The 22519-nt window shown below is 46.3% G+C and overlaps 1 protein-coding gene across 12 annotated transcripts in view; it reads left to right on the top strand.

Annotated features, from left to right (window-relative positions):
• Positions 1–22519, top strand: part of ELMO2 (engulfment and cell motility 2) — a 35831-nt gene that overhangs the window by 6253 nt on the left and 7059 nt on the right. For 4 of the 12 annotated variants that reach the window (XR_004969980.1, XR_004969979.1, XM_036322341.1 and 1 more), the window contains exons 2-16: positions 4324–4451; positions 4738–4778; positions 5234–5306; positions 5682–5732; positions 8804–8985; positions 10566–10665; positions 11961–12112; positions 12954–13032; positions 14180–14215; positions 16033–16083; positions 20339–20461; positions 20808–20942; positions 21522–21626; positions 21733–21841; positions 22199–22335. Coding sequence is in view for 10 of the 12 variants with exons in the window: in XM_036322341.1 (XP_036178234.1) it covers positions 4374–4451; positions 4738–4778; positions 5234–5306; positions 5682–5732; positions 8804–8985; positions 10566–10665; positions 11961–12112; positions 12954–13032; positions 14180–14215; positions 16033–16083; positions 20339–20461; positions 20808–20942; positions 21522–21626; positions 21733–21841; positions 22199–22335 (1452 nt within the window). In the remaining 2 variants the exon portion in view is untranslated. The other 8 variants (XM_036322342.1, XM_036322343.1, XM_036322346.1 and 5 more) reach the window with 8 other exon arrangements.

The raw sequence follows: 22519 nt of genomic DNA, 5'->3' as shown, positions 1-22519 counted from the left end.
CAGGGCTGGTGAATGTAAGCAGACATGGCTGCTCACTGAACCACAACTGTATGCCTGGTGAGACCACAGGGGTGTACCTGCCCTGGAGGAGGAGCTAGTGAAAAGAGAGGTGTTTTTGCTAAGGAACCGTAAGGAAAGCTAAGAATGGTACAAAGAGGAAGTGACATTTGAGCTGGGCTTTGAAGCTTGAATAGGAGTTCATTTGACAGTCAAGGAAGGAAGAGAATGTGAAAAGGTACAGAAGAAATGAAGGAACATGACCTACCTCCTAAAAATAGCACGTAGACCAGGGAGATCTGGCTGGATTGTGCAGGACTGAATAGTTTAGATGGTGGAGTACCATTATCTGTTAAAATAGCGAGTTGTTGTTTTGTGGGTCTCTTAGCGTCAGTGTATTCTAGCTTTAAGTACAGCAAACTAGAATTCTCCCCTGAGCACTTGCTATGGGCCAGTCACAGTGTTCCTGTGTTCACATGGCTTTCAGACAACACCAGTCTGCCTGGGATCAAATTCTGGCCGCACCACTTCCTTGCTGTGACACTGAGAATGGAACTTAATTTTTCTGTGCCTCCCATTTTTTTTTATCGGTAAATAAGGGTAATAATGTACCACACAGGGTTGCTGTGTGGATTAAATGAGTTATTAATATTTGCAAAGCCCTTAGAACAGTACCATAGCACTATGTAATTGTTAGCTAATATCATCATCAAAGGAATTCTTATATAGAGGGAAGAGAATGAATTTTGAAGTCCTAAGACCTAGCCTTGTGACCCAGTTCTGTGGTGGAGGCGTATGGAAGACAAGTTTCTCAACTCGTCCGAACTTCAATTGCCTCACCTATAAAATGGGGGTGATTTCAGGGTTTTTGTGAGCATCAGCTATAAAAATGCTGTAGAGTGAGCGATTAACTATAAAGAGGCATCTACACATAACTGTTAAGTACAGATGATTGCTATAAAGTCACCATATAACTGCTCTGTTTTAAACAAACCAGACTTCTTCTCTAAGTGGTTTCTACTCTTCATTAGTTCAGCCAGTGTTAATTAAGGGCCTTCTTGATGCATCATCTTATGCGTGTTATGCTGTGGTCTGTTCATACCTCCATATTAGAGTTGCTTCAAAGCTTGCGTCAATCTTAGTCTTAGGCTCTATAGCTGCAATGAACAGAAATGCAGGCTAGTTTAATTTCAAGTGTTATTGGCATGATACAAGGGAATTTCCGGTACCGCAAGCGTAGGGGGTGTAGCCATGGAATCTCAAAAGTCCTCAGGCAGTGGCCTCTTCCATCTCTTTTGGGGACTTTGTGGCTTCTGGTTTCTGGCTTCCAATCACCTGCAAATTTCTGGATTCTTTCTGCAGAGCAGCTCCCTCTGCAGGGCTCTTGGGGTTTGCTTCTCTGTACCTTTGGCTTACGAATGGCCTGGGCTTGCCATGATACCTCTTCTAAAGCTGACTGTGACCTTTCTGTTCCAGGGCCATTGCCACCCAACTCCCTTTTAGCCTGTGTCTGTAAGTTCAAGAGGAAGAATTGGACTAGTCCAGCTAAAGTTGAGTGTTCACCGTGGTGCCATCAGCTATGGCATAATTGGGAAGAGGTCATTCAACACACTGGGCTGCCTGGGTTTTGTGGGAAAGGGCAGAGTTGCTGAGAATGGGGGTTTATAGTATCTCTGGAGTAGTCTTGGTGGTTGCAAATCTCCAAGCTTTAAAATGGATATAAATTCTTGGAACAGTTGGAAATCACTCAGGGCTAACTTTAACAAGGAAAGGGACAGTCGATCTAGGAAATGCCATATGGGGTCAAAGTCAAGTGGAACTATAAATTAATGAGCTTTAGCTTGTTTATCTCTAACAATAGTACCTAGAAAAGAGTTCCCCAAAACACTATTTGTTTCTTAGCAGCACCATCGAAATAAGGGTGTAGCTTCTTTCGGTAAGGACTTTGAAATGGGCAATCTGCATTCAAAGTTTTAAGTTCTACTTTAGAATCATGGACTTTTAGACTTAGAAGGCATCTTACACATGCTTTAGATTAACACTCACATCTCACAGTAGAAAACAAACTGAGACTTGGGTAAATGAGACATGTGCATATCACCCAGACGCTTAGTGATGGAACTGGGACTAGGCCCTGAGTCCTTGGCTCTAAATCCAGTTGCTACTTCATCAGGGAAAGTCACCCCAGCAAGCTGCTCTTCCTGTTGTACCTATGCTGTCTACTTATTTTCAAAACAAGGAAAAATGAACTAAATAACAAATGTTCTAAGAAGGCATACTGTTCAGTTCCATGTATATAAAGTACAAAAACAGGCAAAGTGATAGAAGTCAGAAAGAAGTTGTCTCTCAGAAGGCTGGGAGGTAGGGGATTGACTGGAATGATGGAGGGAATTTTCTGGGGTAATGAAAATGTTCAAAGTCTTGTTTTAGATTAGAGAGATGTGGGTATTTCCATTATATATATAATATACTTACATTATAGAAACATATACATAATAGAAATACATATAATAGAACTATATATAGAAGCTCTGTGCATTTTATTGTATGTAAATGACATCTCAATTTTCTCAAATGATCTCACAACTGACAGTCACACCCCTAATTAGGGCAGATTTACCGATAAGGGTAGGATGCCTGTCCTAGCACCCAGATATTTGTGGTACCGCCCCTGCTTTGCTATGTCACTGGAGCAGAGCATTTCAACCACGAGTTAATCTCATGGGGCCAGTTTCTATTCAGAGGTTTGCTGTGTGTCTAGGCACATAAAAATTACACGTGAAAAATTCTGCTCGGAGCTGCCAAAGTTGTAGAAGCTTTAGGGGCCATGAGGCCAGCCTCCTTAAGTCCCTTTAGGCTTGATTTAGTTGCAGTGAACAGAAATTCAGGCTAGCTTGGGGTGGGGGGAGGGAGTACTGGCTAAAGTTAGCTCCAGCTTCTGTCCCCTTGACTACTTATTAGCTGGGAGAACTCGGGCAACTTAACCCGAGCTTCATTTTGTCATCTTCACAGGGAGGTAATAATTCTACTCTGCCTACTTCATACGGCTGCTGGGAGGACTCAACAACTAAGTGAAAGCACCTTGAAACCATCTCTTTTACATTGTCATGTTCTGGAAATGCTTGTATTTGTGACCATTCACTTCTGAAGCGCCCATCCTAGTCAGGAAATGGTCATGAAAACTTCCCTCCTGTGAGGCCTCTGCTTTGAAGGGGACGGGATTCTTAACCCTTTCGCTCACAAGGTTGGGAGAACTGAGCTTTGTGTTTGGGCTGGAAAATGGACAGCATACAGGAACTACAGCTCAGCAGCAGCTCTGCGGCACGTTCCAGGGGAGGCAGGGGGTCTCCATCAATGCAGAGTGAATTACGGGTGAGGGGCTAAACCTGGGGGGCAGGAGGAAGGTCTTTTTCATTAAGAGAAAGGCCTCTCCTGAACTTGTAGGCGAGGAGTGTAAATACACACGAAACTATCCATTAGTCTAGCGACTTCCCTCTGTCAGACCTTGGAGAGAGAATGCTTTAGCTGCTGCTTGGAATACCACTAAGCTAGCAGAGTTGCCTAGGATATCAGTCACATGGGCGCATCTTCCAGACTTGTTCAAAATGATTTATTTTCCTTTGTTTTGGAGAGAAGTGGGGGAAGGGGTCAGAGGTACTTCAAAACCTTGTCCTTCTCTAGAGGGCTCTGTGTGAGGGTATCCTCAGCTCCCTACACTGGGAGCATTTCCTGTCTTCTTTCTCTTCCCCATATTCTGAACTCTGCATCATCCCACACAGAGGAGGCTCCACATTGTGTCCTTTGAGGGGGAAGGAGTGGCAGCAATAACTAGGGAGGAGGCAAGAGAGCATGTGCCAGGCCCTGCTGACGCTGGGATTTTCCTGGATTGACTGCACAACACAAGTGGGCTGGCTCCTTCAGCTGACTGCCCAAGCAAGAGAAGGCGGCGTCTGTTCTTACCCATCTCAGAGCATATGCTTCTCCCTCTTAAGGTCCCAAGACAGGAATTTGCAGTAAATGTGTTCTTCTGCCACAGAGCACTCCTTACCCTTAAACTGAAGTGCCACGTTGGCAGATCTTTCTACTGGCTGATCTGCAGTTGATAGACAGGATTGTCCTGTTTCTACTTGCTGATTTAATCCAAAGAGACAAAAAGCCCAAGGAGAGATTGTGGTGTGATCTAGAAAAATTCAAACTAAGTAGTTCCATGTGTAGTAGTTCGGCCGTTGGACAATGTCTGTCTTCTAGTTTTCCAAAATATCTTACAAGAGTGAAAAGTGAAAGCAAACTCTGACTTTTTCCTTCTTTCTGATTCTTTCTCCCCAGGCAGCCGTATCTGTGTGTGCATCTTAGAGAAGTAGGGCCCATTGGGAACAATGCCACCACCATCAGATATTGTCAAAGTGGCCATTGAATGGCCAGGTGCTAATGCCCAGCTCCTTGAAATCGACCAGGTAAGCTCCTGAAATGACAAACAGTGATGCGAACAGAGGGATCTGGGAAGAGGATGTCTTAGGGATGAGGACCACTGGTATCAGGAGTAAGAACCAGCCAGAGAGAAGCTGAGGCCTGTCCCCCCCTACGGAAGCTTGGTCCCCATGGCTTGGGAGAGGCTGCCTCTCAATCCAAGCTATCAAGGGAGAAGCCCATGCTCAGACCCCAGGTTAATCCTGCTTGGCAGCCCCTGGTCAGAACCATGGCACGAGGAGATGTGGTTGAAGGACTCTCTCTTTCTTTCAGAAACGGCCCCTGGCATCCATCATCAAGGAAGTTTGTGATGGGTAAGTTGAAACTCCCTTGTTTTGGATGATGGCAAGCTAGAGACTAAAGGAGCACTACCAGCTCTTGACAGGACTTCTGCTGAAGGGTCTCCAGTTAGTCAGATCCCCAGTATGGGCTTTTGTGCATCGTTGCCTTACGCAGGAAGTATAGCTAATGAGGATGACCCTTAGACCTCTTATCAATCTTTAGTTTTTCCTTTACGTCCAGGAATGCCCTGCCTGAGGTCTACGATGAATTGTATGTACCTCCTTTTGTGCTGTCAATCTTACAAGGTTATTTGTAACCTTGAGGAGGTTATTTTTCAACATCTCAACCTAAAGCTTTAATTTTTGTCCCAGTCCTTTAAACATGCCACCTGCTCCCTTGAGCAACTCTGCTGAAATTATTTATTTGCAGCTTCTAGATAGGTCCAGAGGCATAGCCAAACGAGCTGTACTATTTTTCTCTTACACAGGTGGTCATTGCCAAACCCGGAGTATTACACCCTGCGTTATGCAGACGGGCCCCAGCTCTACATCACTGAACAGGTCAGTACTGGGAGAAGCAAATCAATATAGGCCTTGCCTTGCAGTGTGCCACCCAAGGAGACCATGCCGTTCACCTTACTCACATCAGGGTAGCTTCCACTCACTGGGGAGAGCTACTTCCTGGCTGGAACAAGGTGCGCCAGCCCTTTTTCTCCACTACTGGCTGGAACACCATGGTTTCACTTCCTGAGAGCCCAGGGCTTGAAGAGGACCTTAGAAGTTCTGTGTCAAGAAATAAGCAGCAGGAGAAGAGGGCCAGACTGAAGAGTCTCTATTCCAACTCCTTTAGAAAAGACAGAAAGTTCTTACTGACTCAACAGCTTGTACAATTTTAATATTTTATTTTAGTTACTCTTTTTTCTCTTTGCTCCCCAGACTCGCAGTGACATTAAGAATGGGACAATCTTACAGCTGGCCATCTCCCCGGTAGGTACTCTGCTTTCCTTAGGAATTAATTTATTTAACAAACATATATGAGCATCTATTCTGGGCCAGACTCTGTTCTAGAAATTAAGACTGTGGAGATTAACAAATCAGTCTTTGCCCTCACAGTCTGCTTGAGATTAAACCAATAAATACAATATATGGCCTTTCTCAAGGGTCTTGATGGAAAGTTGTTTAGGGAGTTGTAAGAACTCAGAAAAGGGACCACCTGACTCAACCTGAGGCTTCCCAGAGAAGGGAACACATAGCCCAAATGTCGAAGAATGTGCAAGAATAGCTGAAGAAAGAAGAAAATGAAGTGTCCCAAGCAGAGAGATGTACTTTGTCTGGGGAAGGCGGGATGCAGGATGGCTAGGGTCTGTGGGCATCAGTGAGAAGCCAGATACTGAAGTCCCTGATGGTCTGCTTATGGGTTTGGATTCTGTCTAGAAGGGAAGGTGGGAACACTGAAAGAGCAGGAAGTTATATTACATTTAGATTTATATTTTAGAAAGATCACTTTAGTGATAGGGTGGAAGATGGGCCAAGAAAAGGAAGATAGGCGGCAGGCAGAATCTCTAAGAAACTAATGAGGAATGTTAACAGCCCCTGAAGGCAAATGGCAATGGACACGAAAGGATGGTCATAAAAATATTTAGAGGCAAACTGGATGAACATGGTAACATACTGGATGTGGAAGGACAGGGAGCCTTCAGGATGACCCTTGTTTTCTGCAAGAGCAGCCTTTAAGGGTAACTAAGGGAGCAACCAGAGGGCAGGAAAAAACCAGGAGCATGAAATGGCTCAGGAGCCGAGGGCAGCAGAGTGTCAGGACAGAGGGAGGTGTCCACAAGAAGCAGAGGGATAAAGTCAACAGAGCAGAAAGGCTGGCTGTTGGCCTGTTACGTCAGTCAGTCACTGGTGAGCTTCCTGCACACTGTTTTGGTGGTGACATCCAGATTGTCATGGGTTGATAAAAAGAAGTGAAAAAGTGAGAACCTCCAGTTTACCACATTATCAAGAAGCTTGGTTATAAAAGGAAATAGGTAGAGACAGTAGTAACTCAGAAATGTAGAGTGCAAAAGATGTGCTCTTTAGAAAGGTAAAACATTCAAGTGTTTAAAAAATCAAATTTTCACAAAGATACAATGAAAGGTCTCCCCCCTACTACCCTCCCACATCTACCCAGTTCCCCACTTCCTCCAACCCTTCAGAGTTGTTAACTAATGTTGCACCTTTTTATGTGTCCTTGAAAATCTTAAGATGGACAAGAGGAAGCTGACAGTGCAGAAAAGAGGGGGCAATGAATGGAACAGGACCCTCCTGGGTCAGAACAGGAGGAATCCAAAGCCCAGGTGGAGGGATGTGCCGTGGCTGCTCGGCCCAGGAGGAGGACAGTATATTTGTGGAAGGGCCACCAGAAAATTGAGGGCACCTGTTTTCTTGACAAAGAGAGAGACTTGTTTGCGAGGAAGGGAGGCTCAAAGTAATAACTGCCAACATTTCTTGAACACCCATATTTTGCTAAATACTTTGCATAGGTTATATCCTTTAATCCTGACAAACACCCAATGAGATGGGCACTCTTAACAGCCTCATTTGGCAGACAAAGAAACTAAGCTTAGAGAGGTTAACTTGCCACTTGTCACAATGCTACAGGTCTGTTAGACTCTAGGCCAGTATTCTTACCATCCCATTCTTCTGCTTCCCTCTCTTTTCCTGAACTCAGCTTAAGGACTTCGTTAATCCCCCCTCAGCTCTGCTAATTTAATATGACAGTCTTGGAGTTAATCACTTTTATAGACTCACGAAGCATCCTACAGACCTCTCTCACGGAGCAGTTGACTTTCCCAGGAGCACACCTCTCTGGAGCAGGAGGCAGCCGCCCAGACAACTGTCTCAAGAGGGAAATTAACATTTGGAGTTGGAAGTTTCTAAGTGTGATGTAGACCAGTGCTTTTCAAATTGTTCTCTCCTGTGACCTTTTCTCCTGGGGGACGTTTTCCCTGCTGTGGAGATCTTGAAGGATTTCTGTATCATTGAGAGCAGTGTGCTGTTAAAGGGCCATCTATAATAGTCAAAGAGGAGAGGCAGAAGGGAGGGAGATGAACAGGCCTGACTCTTTGGCCGGCAAGAAGACTGGGCTTCAGTCACTTGCTTAGCAACTATAAAAAACAGTAAAGACTACAGAAGCATTATTGCTCTTGAGATTCTTCCATTCCAACTGAGAACATTAAATGAACACACCAGAAATAGAGAAAGATGAAACGGTAAATTGTGAGGCATTGACTATAAAGTTAATAAGTTCAGCAAAAGGAAAGATCAGTGAACACGAGAGCAGGGATTGTAGCTGTAGCTTGCAGAGTGGAGACAAGCATTCTGCCAGGAAAAGTTCCCACGCTGGGAGGCTTTGTCACCAGTCTTCATCTTCAAAAAGCTATTTTGAAATTAGTTACTTCCCGCTCCTTGATATTCTTAAAGTTTCCCCAGGACTATCACTTTGAGGAACAATGATGTGGACTTGAAGAGAAAGTTTTAAAAAAATTGTGAGGCTTCCCCCATTTTCAGATTGAAAGGGATCTTCAGGGTCATCAGATTAAATTCTCCACCCAGGCATCCCTTCTATAGCATCTTTGATAGATGGTTGTCCAGATTCTCCTTGATTGCGTCTAGTGACTAAGAGCTTATTACTTCAAGAGACAACCACTTCCATTGTCTAATGGCTTTAATTAATAGAAAACTGCCCTATGTGGAACCAGTATCTGTTTCTCTATGACTTGCTAGAGTTAGTGGGCTGTCATCTACCAGATATCTCTTGTATTCCCTGGGTGGGAATTCCTTTAATCCATAGACCAGAGTGGCGCACAAAGGATACAGATACTACAGAATTGGTCTGGGCATATTGGTAATTCCCCGATTTATCCAGTGAACATTTATTTAACAGCTTCTAAGCAGTGAAAAAAAACTAGTTCTGCCTCAGGCGTGAATGTTCACAGAAGGGCCTCAGAGCTATCCACAGAGCAGTCACCTGCCATAAGGAACAGATGGCAAATATCTTGTTCCTGCTCTCACAGTCCCGGGCCGCACGCCAGCTGATGGAGAGGACCCAGTCATCCAGCATGGAGACCCGGCTTGATGCCATGAAGGAGCTGGCCAAGCTCTCTGCCGACGTGACCTTCGCCACCGAGTTCATCAACATGGATGGCATTGTTGTGCTGACGCGGCTCGTGGAAAGTGGAACCAAGCTCTTGTCCCAGTGAGTATTATTGAGGTCTTGTCTGGGGCTTTCGGAGGTCTGTTCCTCTCCACAGGGCATCCTATTCTCATTTCCATTGAGTCAAATGAGGTTTTTGAAAACTGCATAAAGAGCAGTGTGCCAAGCACAAGAGTCCACACAGAGGGATATAATTCACTATCGTGGTACTAAATCTTATAGTCTGCTTGGGCTCTCACAAAACGGTACTGTGCCAAGTGAGTAGTAAAAATAGGGGTTGCTGAACTCAGGAAGAGGGAGGTCAGCTCAAGACAGACCTGTACCTTTATGGAAAACGATTTGTCTGATGAAGGTTAGTATGCAAACTATCCACTATGGACTAGAACAGGTGTCTGTCTATTCTTAACCACCCCCTGCCTCCCTCCCTGTCCAGTCACCTCCCCTCTCCACACACACACACACACACACACACACACACACACACACACACACCTTTCTCTGTGTTTATCATAGGTTACCCCCTACCTGTGTGCCATCTCCCTGCCACCCATTTTCACAGGGCGGAGAAGGTCCAGAACTTTGATATACACCATGAACATCTTTATGCTACTCCAGCGCCAAGATGAATGTGGTGGGAAACTGTCTTGTCGTGATCCACAGTGAATAACATGTTTAGTTTGCCTTCTGAGCCTGTGGAGCCTAAGCTGGCAGAGAGGGAGTCAGAAATCTTTCAGCCGGCAGATCAGCTATTGAAATTTTCAGCCAAACCAAGCAACTAATCATGGGTATTTGTTTAAGTCTTAGAAAATCCTAAAGCTTTCGCTGTCATCAGCATTGACCCCTCAAGAGTGCTGCAGTCTCCCAGGAGTAGAGGATTAGAAGGGCCTTGGTTTCTTCCTCTCTAAAAGGGGGATAATGCCCCAGTATTGTCATGAGGAGCATTGTAAATGAGAATGGATCTGAGCAGGCTTTGTCCATGGGAGTATAGTTTGTTAATTGCAAAGCACTCTACAGAAGTATAAAGGATTTAATGTATAAACAGGAGAGACAAAGGGAAGAAAACATTTTCACCCTTATTTTCCATCAGCACAATGCTAAGGGCTTTGCATTTATTGTCATCTTGCCCCCACCACAATCCAGTGAGATTGACATGATTTTACAGAGGAAGAAATTAAAGTTAGAAAATATAGAATTTGCACAGTTAGCAAACAGCTGAACAGGAATTGAACCCATGTCCAAAGTTGGTACTCTCTGCTCCTCCAGGCCTAAAGGTGAACATGGTACATAAGCTTCCTTAGGTACTCCCACAGGTATTGGGGTTTGACAAAGGTCTGCTCTGGTTTTGTTCTTGGGAAATGGATAAGTGATTCTGTTTCCCTGAGATAGGGTGACATGGAGAAGGAAAGCCTAATCCCCAACAGCCTTTATGTTTTCAGTGATGGATACCTGGACAGATCTGCTCCATGTCTGTGTAGGTGTGCATGCGGGCGCTGACTCAGAGTTGCATCGACTGATTGCTCATGTAGTGCCTACACTGAAATCCTTCCATTGTGGCTGCCTTCACACCTGTTCCTGGTTTTGAACCTTTGTATTGTTGTGTGTGTGTTTTGCACATGTCTCAGCTACAGTGAGATGCTGGCATTCACCCTGACTGCCTTCTTAGAGCTCATGGATCACGGCATTGTCTCCTGGGACATGGTTTCCATCACCTTCATTAAGCAGGTGAGGCCTCCAGCATTCTGTCTTTCTCTCCTTCCTCAGTCACCCATTGTTCTCCAGGCTAAGGTGGGCATGCAGTCAATACAGCATTCTGGTATGGGTCGGCTTTCTATCCCTGAGGCCAGACTTTCATCCTGGAGCTCTGCTCTTCCTGTGGTCCTGCAAGACTTACCCTGCTGTACTCTCAAGACCTGCATGGAGATGAACTGGGCTCTCTGAGTGAATCTGCCCAAAGTGGCCCTGGATTATTAGTGAGACTTGGGAGAACACCAGCATCAGCCAGTGCCATCCTTGAGTCTTCTGACCTGCTTCCTGACTTTCCCTTCTCTTTGATAAAAAGTGTTCATTTCATTTGCCTTATATTTATAAGTCTGCCTTCTGTTTACAAATCTGCCAGGTAGCCTGTTTGGACTGTCAGATTGACCTCAGTCGGTAGGAGTGGAGACTTCTAGTTTTGCCCTCCTTTCTTTTACAAGAAGGGACAGCATCAACTCGGAAAACTGAACTAAAACCAGTGAATAATATGTCCTGACCTGCCATTGTCTTGGGACTATGGGAACCTCCCAGTGCTAAAGCTATTTTGGCAAAAGTGACCTGGCCATGTGTTAAGGATATTATAATAGGGATTGAGGAGGATTAGATGACAAGACTTTGAGATCCTGTCTACCTCTCTAAGTCTCTCTGTTCTATGTGTGTATAGGGACACAGTGCATGTCAGGAGAAGTGTACCTGGAAATAAAATAATATCCTAGTATAGGGGTGGGCAAACTTTTTGACTCGAGGGCCACAATGGGTTCTTAAACTGGACCGGAGGGCCGGAACAAAAGCATGGATGGAGTGTTTGTGTGAACTAATATAAAATTCAAAGTAAACATCATTAAAGGGTACGGTCTTTTTTTTTTTTTTTGGTTTTATTCATTTCAAACAGGCCGGATCCGGCCCACGGGCCGTAGTTTGCCCACGGCTGTCCTAGTATCAGTAAGATCCTCTGCTTTCTATAGTCAGCTTTTTCACACTCGAGTCCTTATTTTGAAAATGAAGTATTAAGCCCTTAGATTTTGAGGACACACAGTTGACTGGATTACTGTAATTTGAAATTGAGTTTTCCATGCCTAGAGAATCCCTGGCATTGGCCCTGGTAGCCATAAAGAGATAGCACTCTCCAGCTCGGGACACCTGCCCCAATGTGGTCAACACACCTGAGAGGAGAGAGCCTGTGGGCTAGCAGCAGAAGCCTAAGCCGTCCGGCTCCCATGGGCCCTGAGCTTCCTCTCTGATTTGTCCCTCTCTGCCTTTAGATTGCAGGGTACGTGAGCCAGCCCATGGTGGACGTGTCCATCCTTCAGCGGTCCCTGGCCATCCTGGAGAGCATGGTCCTGAATAGCCAGAGTTTGTACCAGAAGATAGCAGAGGAAATCACTGTGGGACAGCTCATCTCTCACCTCCAGGTGTGAGTAAGAGACTCTGCCTGCCTCCCTGCCCTGTCGCTTCTCTTCTCCCCTCTCCGTCTGCGTAAATCTTCCCGTCCTCTCCTGCTTTGCTTGGATTCCAAGCTGCTGGTCTGCTTGTTCATCCATTCATCGCCTCTTCTACATGACTGCCAGGTTCCTTCCATAACTCAGACCTGATCATGTCATCTCCTGTGTAAAACCCTCTGTAACTCTCTTGCCCCTTCGGATGAAGTGGATTTCCCCAATCTCCCTGTACCACTGTGGTACCAAACAAAATGAGATGCTTTCTTCTCTATGGGCCGAACAATCTGTTTGTACCTATGGCAATTATATTTACATAAAATACTCTAATTTTTATTATCTGTCTCCCATTTTATACATTTTTTAAATATATTTTTATTGATTTCAGAGAGGAAGGGAGAGGGAGAGAGAGAAACATCAGTAATGAGAGAGAATCATTGATTAGCTGCCTCCTGCACGCCCCCTACTGGGGACCGAGCCCGCAACCCCAGGCATATGTCCTTAACTGGAATCAGTCCTGGGACCCTTTGGTCTGTAGGCCAACACTCTATCCACTAAGCCAAACCAACTAGAGCTCTGTCTCCCATTTTAAACTGAGCTATCTGGGAACAGGGACCAATCATTTTTGTATCCTCTGCTTGGATTTAAGCAAGAGCCCAATTAGCATTTGTTGAACAAATACTTTTAAAAATGCTTTTGAGGCTTAGCCCCCTGTTATTATTTGATTACAATCTGTGAGTGATTTCATGAACCATGTCTAAGTGTCATCTTGCTGGTCATTCTTCTAATCTCCTCTGCCTTCTTTCTTCATTGACACAGCTCCAACCAGGAAATTCAGACCTACGCCATTGCCCTGATTAATGCACTTTTTCTGAAGGCTCCTGAGGACAAGCGACAGGTCTGTGGCTGCCTTTCCAAGCTTTTCATCTGGGCTTTTCCAAGAGAAGAATTCTCACCCACTCACCCTTTGCAGACAGCAGAAACCCAGCCATTTTCCCAAGAGTCCTTCCTCCTGTCCCTCTGTGATCAGAGCCCATTGAGTGGCTTTGCTAAGGAAGACCCAGGGGAGAACGAGCTGGGAAACCAGCTGGGGTCTTAGGTCAGAGCAGGGGCCTGCAAACTTGTTCCTCTAAAGGGCCAGAGGGTAAATACGTTTGCTTTGTGGGCTATATTGTCCGTGTGGCAACTATCCACCCTTTCTGTTGTAGCCAAAAGCCAGCCATTTCAGACAGTAGGTGAACGAATGATGTGGCTGTCTCGCAATAAGACCTTATTTACACAAATAGTTGACAAGCCTAATTTGGCTTTGGTTTGCCAGCCCCTAGGTTAGAGAATCAAGAAGGGAGAGGAGATTGAAACAAATGAGAGCCTTACTTAAGGAAGCAAGAGTGGAGGCACTTAGCACGAAGTCTCGTGTGTAAGCTCTGATCCAGGTTCTAAACTTCCTTCTTCTCCTATGAATTATCTGTGTGACATTGTGCAAACAGCTCTACCTCTCTGAACCCCAGTTTCCTCACCTGTAACATGGGAGCTACCACATCTGCCCCGTTTACTTCATAAGGATGTCATGAGGCAAACCAGACCCCCGATTTACAAGTGAGGAGACCAGGAATTGGATGGGCAGGGGAACAAGCTCTGACCTAAGCGTCCAGGGCCTGCCACTGGCCGGACACATGCTTTAACCTCTTTGGGTCTCAGTTTCTCTTTCTGTCAAATGAAAGGGCCAGATTAAAAGACCCCTAGGGGCCCTTCCAACACACTTTCTAGATTTCTCTGGTAAAAGCCCAAGTGGTGCACAAAAGAAAGACTTTTTAGTTGTCTGTCAGTACCCTGGGCTCAGGAGGTTGAAATTCATGTGGGATCAGGTGTAACAAGCCCTTGGTGGATGCCAGTGGGAGACCAGGAGCATCTGTGTTTCTGTCTGTCCTGTCTTTCTTGGATGGCTTTGCTCTGTTAAGCTCTTCCTTCCTGGTCCTGTTCTGATTGTAAACTGAAAGCTCATTCTTCCATCTGCTTCTCTCTGTGCTTTTGCTTTCTGCCGGCAGGACAAGCACCTTAATCCTCTAGACCTGCCTGCCACTGTAAGTAGCACCGCTCTGTGGAAAGGGCCCCGCTCTCATCCAAGTGGGGAGGTCACAGCTGGGCAAGAATCTCACCTCTGATCTAAGATGTTCAGGGAGCTCCAGAACCAGGAAAGGTTGTGTGCTGTAAACCTCATTTGTCAGGACACTTGAGGACTTCCTGCAGAGTAGAGCCACATGCAGGATTAAGGCGATGCTTGTCCCAGGGAATGTGGCCCAGTCTTTCCTTTGTAACTCGCCTTTACGTGGGTCTGTGGTTCAGCCAGCGAAGTTCAGATTCAGAAATAGCCTGTGGCTTTCATCTAGATGATACCATGGCGCATCACCTCCCAACTTGATATAGCAAAGTGTAAAGGTCAATCCATGTTTACCTAGACCGTGGGCATTTGAAAAGGTTTGGACAGTTGACAAGAGGGGATTTAGATGCTCATTTTTCCTAAGAGGGAGCTTAGGGAGGTCAGCTCTACAAGGATCTGGAAGAGGATGAGTGCTTCCCCCCACAGAGAAGCTTTTAGTCTAAGGTCTTAATGTTCTAGCAGTAGACCACTGCCTGTTTCCCACTGTTAGTTGTCCACAGAGAGATCTAATCTCAAGCTGACCTCCTATAGCTATCAAGAAGTTTCAAGGCCGCCTTCCTCCTCCTCCAGGTGGTGTGTATGCTCAGGGCAAGCATAGTAAAACTTAATGTTCCTGGCAGCACCAGCCACTTGGAATATGGCCAGAAATCCAGGCGTGAGAGAAAGCCCTTTGGGCTCTGAGGACACTGCTCCATGGGAGAAGTGTGACAGCTCCCTCAGGCCGATGGACTTAGAATTCTCTGTAAAATTAAACTAAGGCAGCAGTTTAGAAAGTGAAGTCATACCAGTTAACATTATAAGAAGTGATGGCTGACATTGGAAGGCAGAGACAAAAGAATTCTAAAAAGCTGTCAGAGAAATGAAAAGCATGGTAATCCGAGACCATTTTGTTTAGGAGAAAATAGCTTCACATCTCAATAGCTCCTTGAGGGTATTAGTGTCACAACCCAGAAAAATAAATGATGGTCTTTATAAAGCCAAGTCCTCGGCAATGATTAAATTATAATCATTGCAGTCTCTTCTGACATAGACATGTATTTTTTAAAGATTTGCATAAGAATGGTCAAAGTAATGGTTCTGAGAGGACCCTTAAAGCTTCGCTCCCTGGAAGATTCACTTTAGGAGGATACTAAATACATAAAGTGTTCCTGTTAAATCAGAAAGTAACCCTATTATGAAAATTACCCCAAAGCACTCAACACGTTCTCTCCACCAGTCGGAAGTGAATGGGAACTACTCACTGTTTCAGGGGGTCCCCACCCAGCTCCCTCTGCTGGTGAGCCACAGGAGCAGCGCGGGGCCAAAGCCCTTTCCTGGGTTTGGAGTCCCTTCCAGCCTAGGCAGTGGGTGCCTGCCTGGAACAGTGAACAGTGCCTGTGGCTTGGGGACCATCATGCTGCTCTGTGCTCCGTTTCCGTCGTCCATCGCCCAACGTCCTTGTAATACCATGTCTTGTCCTGAGGTGTCTTCGTCCCTCTTTGGAGATGGTGTGGTGGATTGTGCCATTGGGACCAGAAACCCTATTTGTTCATTTGCACTCACAAAGGAAAAATGTGAGGGAATTTGTTAGAGTATAAGATACAGGCGATGGTTCGTGGATTTTTTTCTATTTGCCCACTTTTCATTTGAAAGGAAAAAAATTGTGAAAGAAAAAGCCCCAGAGCTGTGACATCACCTTCCTCTATGGTTGTCACAGCTGTGTCCTGCCACCGTGCCTCATGCCCCTTATTTTCTCACTAGGACATGGCCAATGCATTTGCACAGAAGCACCTTCGATCCATAATCCTAAATGTAAGTTTCCGAAACAAGCTGTATTTTGTTACTGTTGTTTTGTTACTATTAATAACAATTATTACCATTATTATAGTTGTATTATTGTTGAAATTACCATTGAGTGGGTTGGGCACTCAGAGAGAACTTACCAATAGGAACTAAACACTCAAGGTGAAAAGCTTTTTTGTAATCCTCTATAGGCAGAGTTGTCTCTAGGAGGCTGCTGGCCCACCAGGGATTGATTGCAAAGCCTCACAGGAGACACTGAGGCCAGCTGTACTGTTTGTTGTCTGGCAGATCCAAACTTGTTTATCTAGAGGGAATGTGTTAAAATGAGCACAAAAAAGGAAGGTAACTCGTTGAGTTAACACGGGTCATAAACCTGAGTGTGTGGGGCACCAGCAGGGATGAATAAGACAGTGTGTTTGCTCTCGAAGAACTTCCAGTCCAGTAGGAAAGATGAGTGGTCATGGCACCTGTGGTCAGGTTCCGTAGAGATGCGTGTCTGGGAGACTTCAGAGGAGGGCAGTCAGTCCTGTGTTGGAGGAGAGGTGTCAGGTAGCCTCTAGAGGACTGTCTTCAGGGGAGGCTGAGGGCAAGCAAGCAGACCAGAGAGAAAAGGAGTGGGGGGTGGGGGCTCGGAGCCAGACGGAGTGTGTGATGGGTAGAGGGTGAAGCAAGGAGCAGATCTGTGGTGAGACTGCAGATAGCAAAGACCACATCAAGTAGGGTCTTAGTCTTTTTCCTAAGGGCAGTTGAGGGGATTTAACCAGGATCATGAAGTAACCAGACTAGCATTTTAGAAAGATCATGCTCCAAAATCTCTGTGTTTCCCAAGGGGTGTGTTAGCAAGGAAAGTAGAGTAGGAGGTGGTGGGGAGGGGGAGGCATCTGGAAAGAGGTCTAATTCCTTGTTACCAGGGTGGTGAAGTGGGGTGGGAGGGAACCGAGGTGGGAAATGGGGACAGTGGGAGCGGGAAAGAACCAAGGATCTAAATTAAAAGACGGCCATTTTATCAGTTGTCAAAAACAAGGGAGAACTGGGAGAGCACAGTGAAGAAATTCGGAGTCAAGTGTGAAAGACTTACTAATTCTGAACATGAACTTGGGAATCACCAGCACCCACTCTGCCATTAGCCAAATCTTTGATCTTGAGTAATTCACTTAACTTCTGTGGGCTTCGATGTGCTCCTCTGGATGTGAGAACAAAATGAGCTAATATATATACAGTGCTTAGCAGGGTGCCTGGCATGTGGTAAGTGCTGTGCTTACATTGGCAGTTTCTTTGTGAACAAGATAGAACAGCTGAAAGAATTCAAGAAGTAAGCTCCGAGTACTTGTGAAGTCCAGTGATCAGCTGATCTAAACACGAGGAGCCTGTCAGACTTCACTGTGCAGAACTAGCTCTTGCCTACTGGCCATTCCCTGGTCACAGCCCAAGGGCAGCCCACAGGAGGGACCTGAGCGAATGCTCAAGCACTCTGCCTGCAAGTGATGGAGAGCACAGTGCCCACGCCTTCTCGTCCACGCTCCTCTTCGCGTGTGGGAGCAACGATGCCCTTGTGAGGGAAACTTAATGAATTTTGAGACTTTTTATTTACTTGGATGAGGTTATGACAAGCTAAGATTCCACTACAGAAGACAGTTCAGTGTCAGGGACTTGGCTAGTCTGCTAGGAAATGGTATGCATGCTCACTTAAGTCCAGGAGGTTAACTGAGTCCAGCCAAAGAACATAGGCCTGGAAGTATCTGACAGCAAATAGGATGTAGGTAAAACTCACCCAACTGGAGCTGTACTTCTTTAAGCCATTGATGGCTAGAGTATTACCTTCCCACAATGATGTGTCTGAGTTTGAGAAAGGGGGTTAAATGAATGAAAACCAACATCACATTAACTTTAACCTCTCTTTAAAGTGGTTTATGAGTTCTGGAGAGGTGAGGCGGAAGGAGTAGGGATAGACAGGTGGTGAGAAATTGGAGTGGTAGAGTGGGGGAATATAGAGAAAGGAAGAGGCTCAGAGTGAGGGGCAAAGAAGAGGTGTCAGTGGGACAGTAGAGCAGTGACAGAGAAAGAGCCTGGGCAAAGAGTCTGGGGGGAGAGAGGGAAGGGAAGCTTACGGGGAGAGCAGAGAATGAAAAAGTAAGCTTGGGGAGATGGAGACAGACAGAGACTGCGCTGAAAGGAGAGACAGAGAGGGAGCACATGGGACAGAGGGAGGGATGAGGGCGTTAGCACACCCTCTAGCAAGAGAGCGGGGCAGCTTTGTCCAGTAGAAATTTCTGCAGCTGTGGAAGTGCTGTCCCAAATGGTAGCCACTAGCCACACGTGGCTGTTGAGCTCTTTAAATGTATCCAGTCTGACTGGGGAACTTAATTTGTCATTTTTTAAAATTTAATTGAAATTGAAATGTGGCTTGTGGTTACTGTTTGGGCTGTACAGAGCTAGAGAGAGAAAGAGACAGGAAGGGAAAGCACTCTGGCATCTCACGGTGGGGAGATGAGGCCTAGCAGTGCCATCCTATGAAAATATAGGGACTACTTATTTTATTTGATACTAGAAGCCCAATGCACAAAATTGGTGCAAGGGGCTCGGCCCTCGCAGCCCTGGCTTCGTCCGTCTGGAAGGTCGTCTGGACAGTCATTCTGCTGTTGCACCATTTGGTCGATTTGCATATTATGCTTTTCTTATTATACATGTTCTAGCAGCAATGTTGAAAAAGGAATAGAGGAAATTAATTTCAGTAACATTTCATTTAACCCAGTCTATCTAAAACACTGTGATTCCAACATATAATCAATAGGAAAATCATTAATGAGATACTGTACATTTTGTTTTTACATACAAAGGTTCTGAGGTCTGGTGTGCCTTCATTGACAGCATGTCTCAGTCTGGACTAGCCACATTGCCAATGTTCAACAGCCACATATGGCTAGAGGCTACCAGAGTCGACTTCACGGGTCTAATAAGTTTGCTCTCCAGCCGAGCAGGCCCCAGAGAGCTGATCTGAAGTTAGAGGGAGCTCGAAAAAGATACTGATGTAGAGTTAGAAGCTCTGTAGAACTGTCTGATAGAACTTTCTGTGATAATGGAAATGTTCCATTTCTGCCCTACCATCTGGTGGCAGCCACTAGCCACATGTGCCTGGTGAGCTGAAAATGTGTCTAGTGCTACTAAGGACCTGAATTTTCAACTTAAATTCATTGTAAGTGACTTAAATGCAAGTAGCCCCATATGGCCAGGGGCTGTCCCATTGGACAGCACAGGCCCCTAGAGACACAACTAGACTGAGTAAGAGAACACAAAGGATCCAGGGAAACTGGGCAAGAGTCTCATTTGGCCGAGAAAAGAGCAAGAGTGACAGGATTCAAGATGGTCGTGAGATAAAGTGGGGAAGCGAGAAATACAGGAAGCAAGCAGGAAAGAGCAGGCTCTTGTGGGAGTGAGAACAGGACAGCTTGAGACAGGAACATAACCAGCATTGCTCAGCCCGGAGCGTATGGGGAAAGACAGAGCGAGCATGAGAATAGGAGAGGGGTAGGCATCAGAGGAACAGAGGGAGGAGGTGATGAGCTGAGGGGGGACCAGGGCCATGGAAAGAGAGCAGGGAGAACAAGTTAGAGGAGGGAGAGGGACATGGTGGGAACACAACACAGGGAGGAGAGAGAAAAGAAGGACAGTTGTAGGAGACGAAGGAGGGAGGGGCGAGTGAGGAGGGTTGGACAGGAGCATTAGATGCCCCCCTTTTATATAGGTGTCTCCATGTCATTTAAAGAAAAGGATCTTTTCTAAAGCCTCTCTTTACCAAAACATTTTATTTTTCTAAGAGAAAACAAAGAACCATACTGTCCAATTCCACAAGCAAGTCTTTCTCTGTGCCCACTAGCTATCGTCTTGGATTGTCTTGGATCTCTTTAGACCTGCAGTTCAATTTGGTAGCCACTAGCCACAGGTGGCTGTTGAACACTTGAAATGTGTCTAGTCCAAATTAAAACTAGTAATTACTTACCTGATTGAAATAAGGTCCAGCCGCTGAGCTCCCATATCATAGTCTTAGTGGGGTAAGAGAAGAGGATGGTGCCCTCTGGCCTGCAGTGAATCCTCTCTGCCTGAATCAAGCCTATTCATGCTCCATCCCCTTCGAGAACACGAAGTCCTTGTGTGTGGGAGGAAAGCCCTGTTCCTTGCCCAGTCTACTTTTTCACCAGCATGGATGTGACTCTTTAGTAAAAGAAAATCAGTTCAGCCCCTTGCTCCCTGCCTGTGCTTTTTCCAGCATGTGATCCGAGGGAACCGCCCAATCAAAACTGAGATGGCCCATCAACTGTATGTCCTACAAGTCCTGACCTTTAACCTTCTGGAAGAAAGGATGATGACCAAGATGGACCCCAATGACCAGGTAGGCGCTAAGTGGGGCAGAGCTTCACTGGCTTAAGCTGTGTGCTGTTGGATGTACTGCACTCCACCCTCAGGCTGTGTACTGAGCACCTGCTGTGTGCCAGGGACCTTGCTTAGATGTGTCTGCACAAACGGTTTGGTCTGCTCTGAGAAATCCAGCTGTGTGCTTCCCATGTCCTCTTCCTGCTGGTGACCCTCTGCGCCAAGCCCACCTCTGTTCTGCTAAGGAAGAGGTGATGCCTCTTCAGAGATCCATCGGGGCCAGAGTTCTGCCCAAGCCCCACCCACTCTTTTCCTTGCTTCCCTTGGTTAGCTGATTCACCTGCTGGCTGTCTGTTTCACCTCAGGCTCAAAGAGACATTATATTCGAACTGAGGAGGATTGCATTTGATGCAGAGTCTGACCCGAGCAATGTCCCCGGGAGTGGGACTGAAAAACGCAAAGCCATGTATACCAAGGACTACAAAATGCTGGGATTTACTGTAAGTTTCCCAAAGCACAGACCTGCGCAGGCCTTCTGCTCTGACAGGAAGTCAGAGGGCCCACCCAAGTGAGTCCTGGGCACCCCTTCATAACAGTGGCCCTGGAGTAGATGACACTGAGAAGCTGGAGGGCCTTGATGCTCAGTTTGCTTATGCAATGGCAGAGTCACAAGTTTATGTGCAACATTTGGCCCTGTGAAAAAAGCCATCTGTAAGCAGGTCCGGGAGGTCAGCCATATGGATGGAGAGGAGGCCTCTCACCACAGCAGTGAGGTTCTTTGAAAAGTAGGCGTGGGTATTTTGTGATAGGATACAGCTTGAGGATGGAGTTAATTCAATTAAGTATTTATTATGTACCTACTCAGTGCCCAGCAGTGTGCTGTATGCTGGGGTTACAAGGTGAGTCAGCCCAGTGGTCAAGGGCTCACAGTCTCATAGTAGCGACGGGCACGGAAAGAGTACAATAGATGTAGGTCTGCAGCGCTAGCAGCATTCAGATGAGGGGCAAGGGCTTCCCCTCAGGTGACACTGCACACAGAAAGACCGCCAAGTCGAAAATCAGGTTTCTTCTTCCTGCAGAACCATATCAACCCAGCAATGGACTTTACGCAGACTCCTCCTGGAATGCTGGCCTTGGACAACATGCTGTACTTGGCTAAAGTCCATCAGGACACCTACATCCGGGTAAAGGCTGGGGCCAGCTTTCTCAGCCCTGGTACCATATCTCTGGCCTCCCCCCTCTCCCTCCCTAGTCCTCTCCTCTCTCACCTCCTTTTCCTCTCCTCCCCAGATTGTCCTGGAGAACAGCAGCCGCGAAGACAAACATGAATGCCCCTTCGGCCGCAGTGCAATTGAGCTTACCAAAATGCTCTGTGAAATCCTCCAGGTTGGGGAACTACGTAAGTCTGTACAGCAGCCCTGTAATTGGGAGCTGAGTGAGCTGTGATCAGCTTATCCTTGTTAATGGGAGTCTTGGGTATTGCTTTGTTCAAGCTGGCAGTTTGAACATGTTCAAAAGCTATGCCACCATCCACTCCCAGGTGCAAGGACTGGCTGAGTCTGTCACAGGGCAGAGGTGGACCAAGAGCAAGTGCCCTGGAGAAAAAGGCTCAGGAATTGGGAACGGCCCCTCCTACACTCATCACTAGCCCTGGTCCTCGTCATGGTTTTGTTCTTCAGGACTTTGGTGCAGAGGATCCAAAGTTTCTGGACATGAGCACCCAGCTCATCCCTTTCCTGCCTCTTTTCTCCCATAGCAAACGAAGGACGCAATGACTATCACCCGATGTTCTTTACCCACGACCGAGCCTTTGAAGAGCTCTTTGGAATCTGCATCCAGCTGCTGAACAAGACCTGGAAGGAGATGAGGGCAACAGCTGAGGACTTCAACAAGGTCAGTGTCACAGAGCTCTGAGGTCCAATGGGCTGAGACCATCACCTGACAGCCTGTGACAGCTGGCCAGAGCCGGGGAAATGCCTGAACTGGAAAACCAGCCTGATGTGCAGCAATACGTCACAAGACTGAGGCATTGTCCCCTCTGGTTGTGCTTCCTCTGTCACCTTGAGCAGATGTCTTC

This window comes from Myotis myotis, unplaced genomic scaffold (genome assembly GCF_014108235.1).
Source record: "Myotis myotis isolate mMyoMyo1 unplaced genomic scaffold, mMyoMyo1.p scaffold_m19_p_9, whole genome shotgun sequence".
Taxonomy (NCBI): Eukaryota; Metazoa; Chordata; class Mammalia; order Chiroptera; family Vespertilionidae; genus Myotis; species Myotis myotis.
The sequence above is the reverse complement of the archived record's forward strand: the minus strand, read 5'-3'. Positions and strand labels throughout refer to the sequence as shown.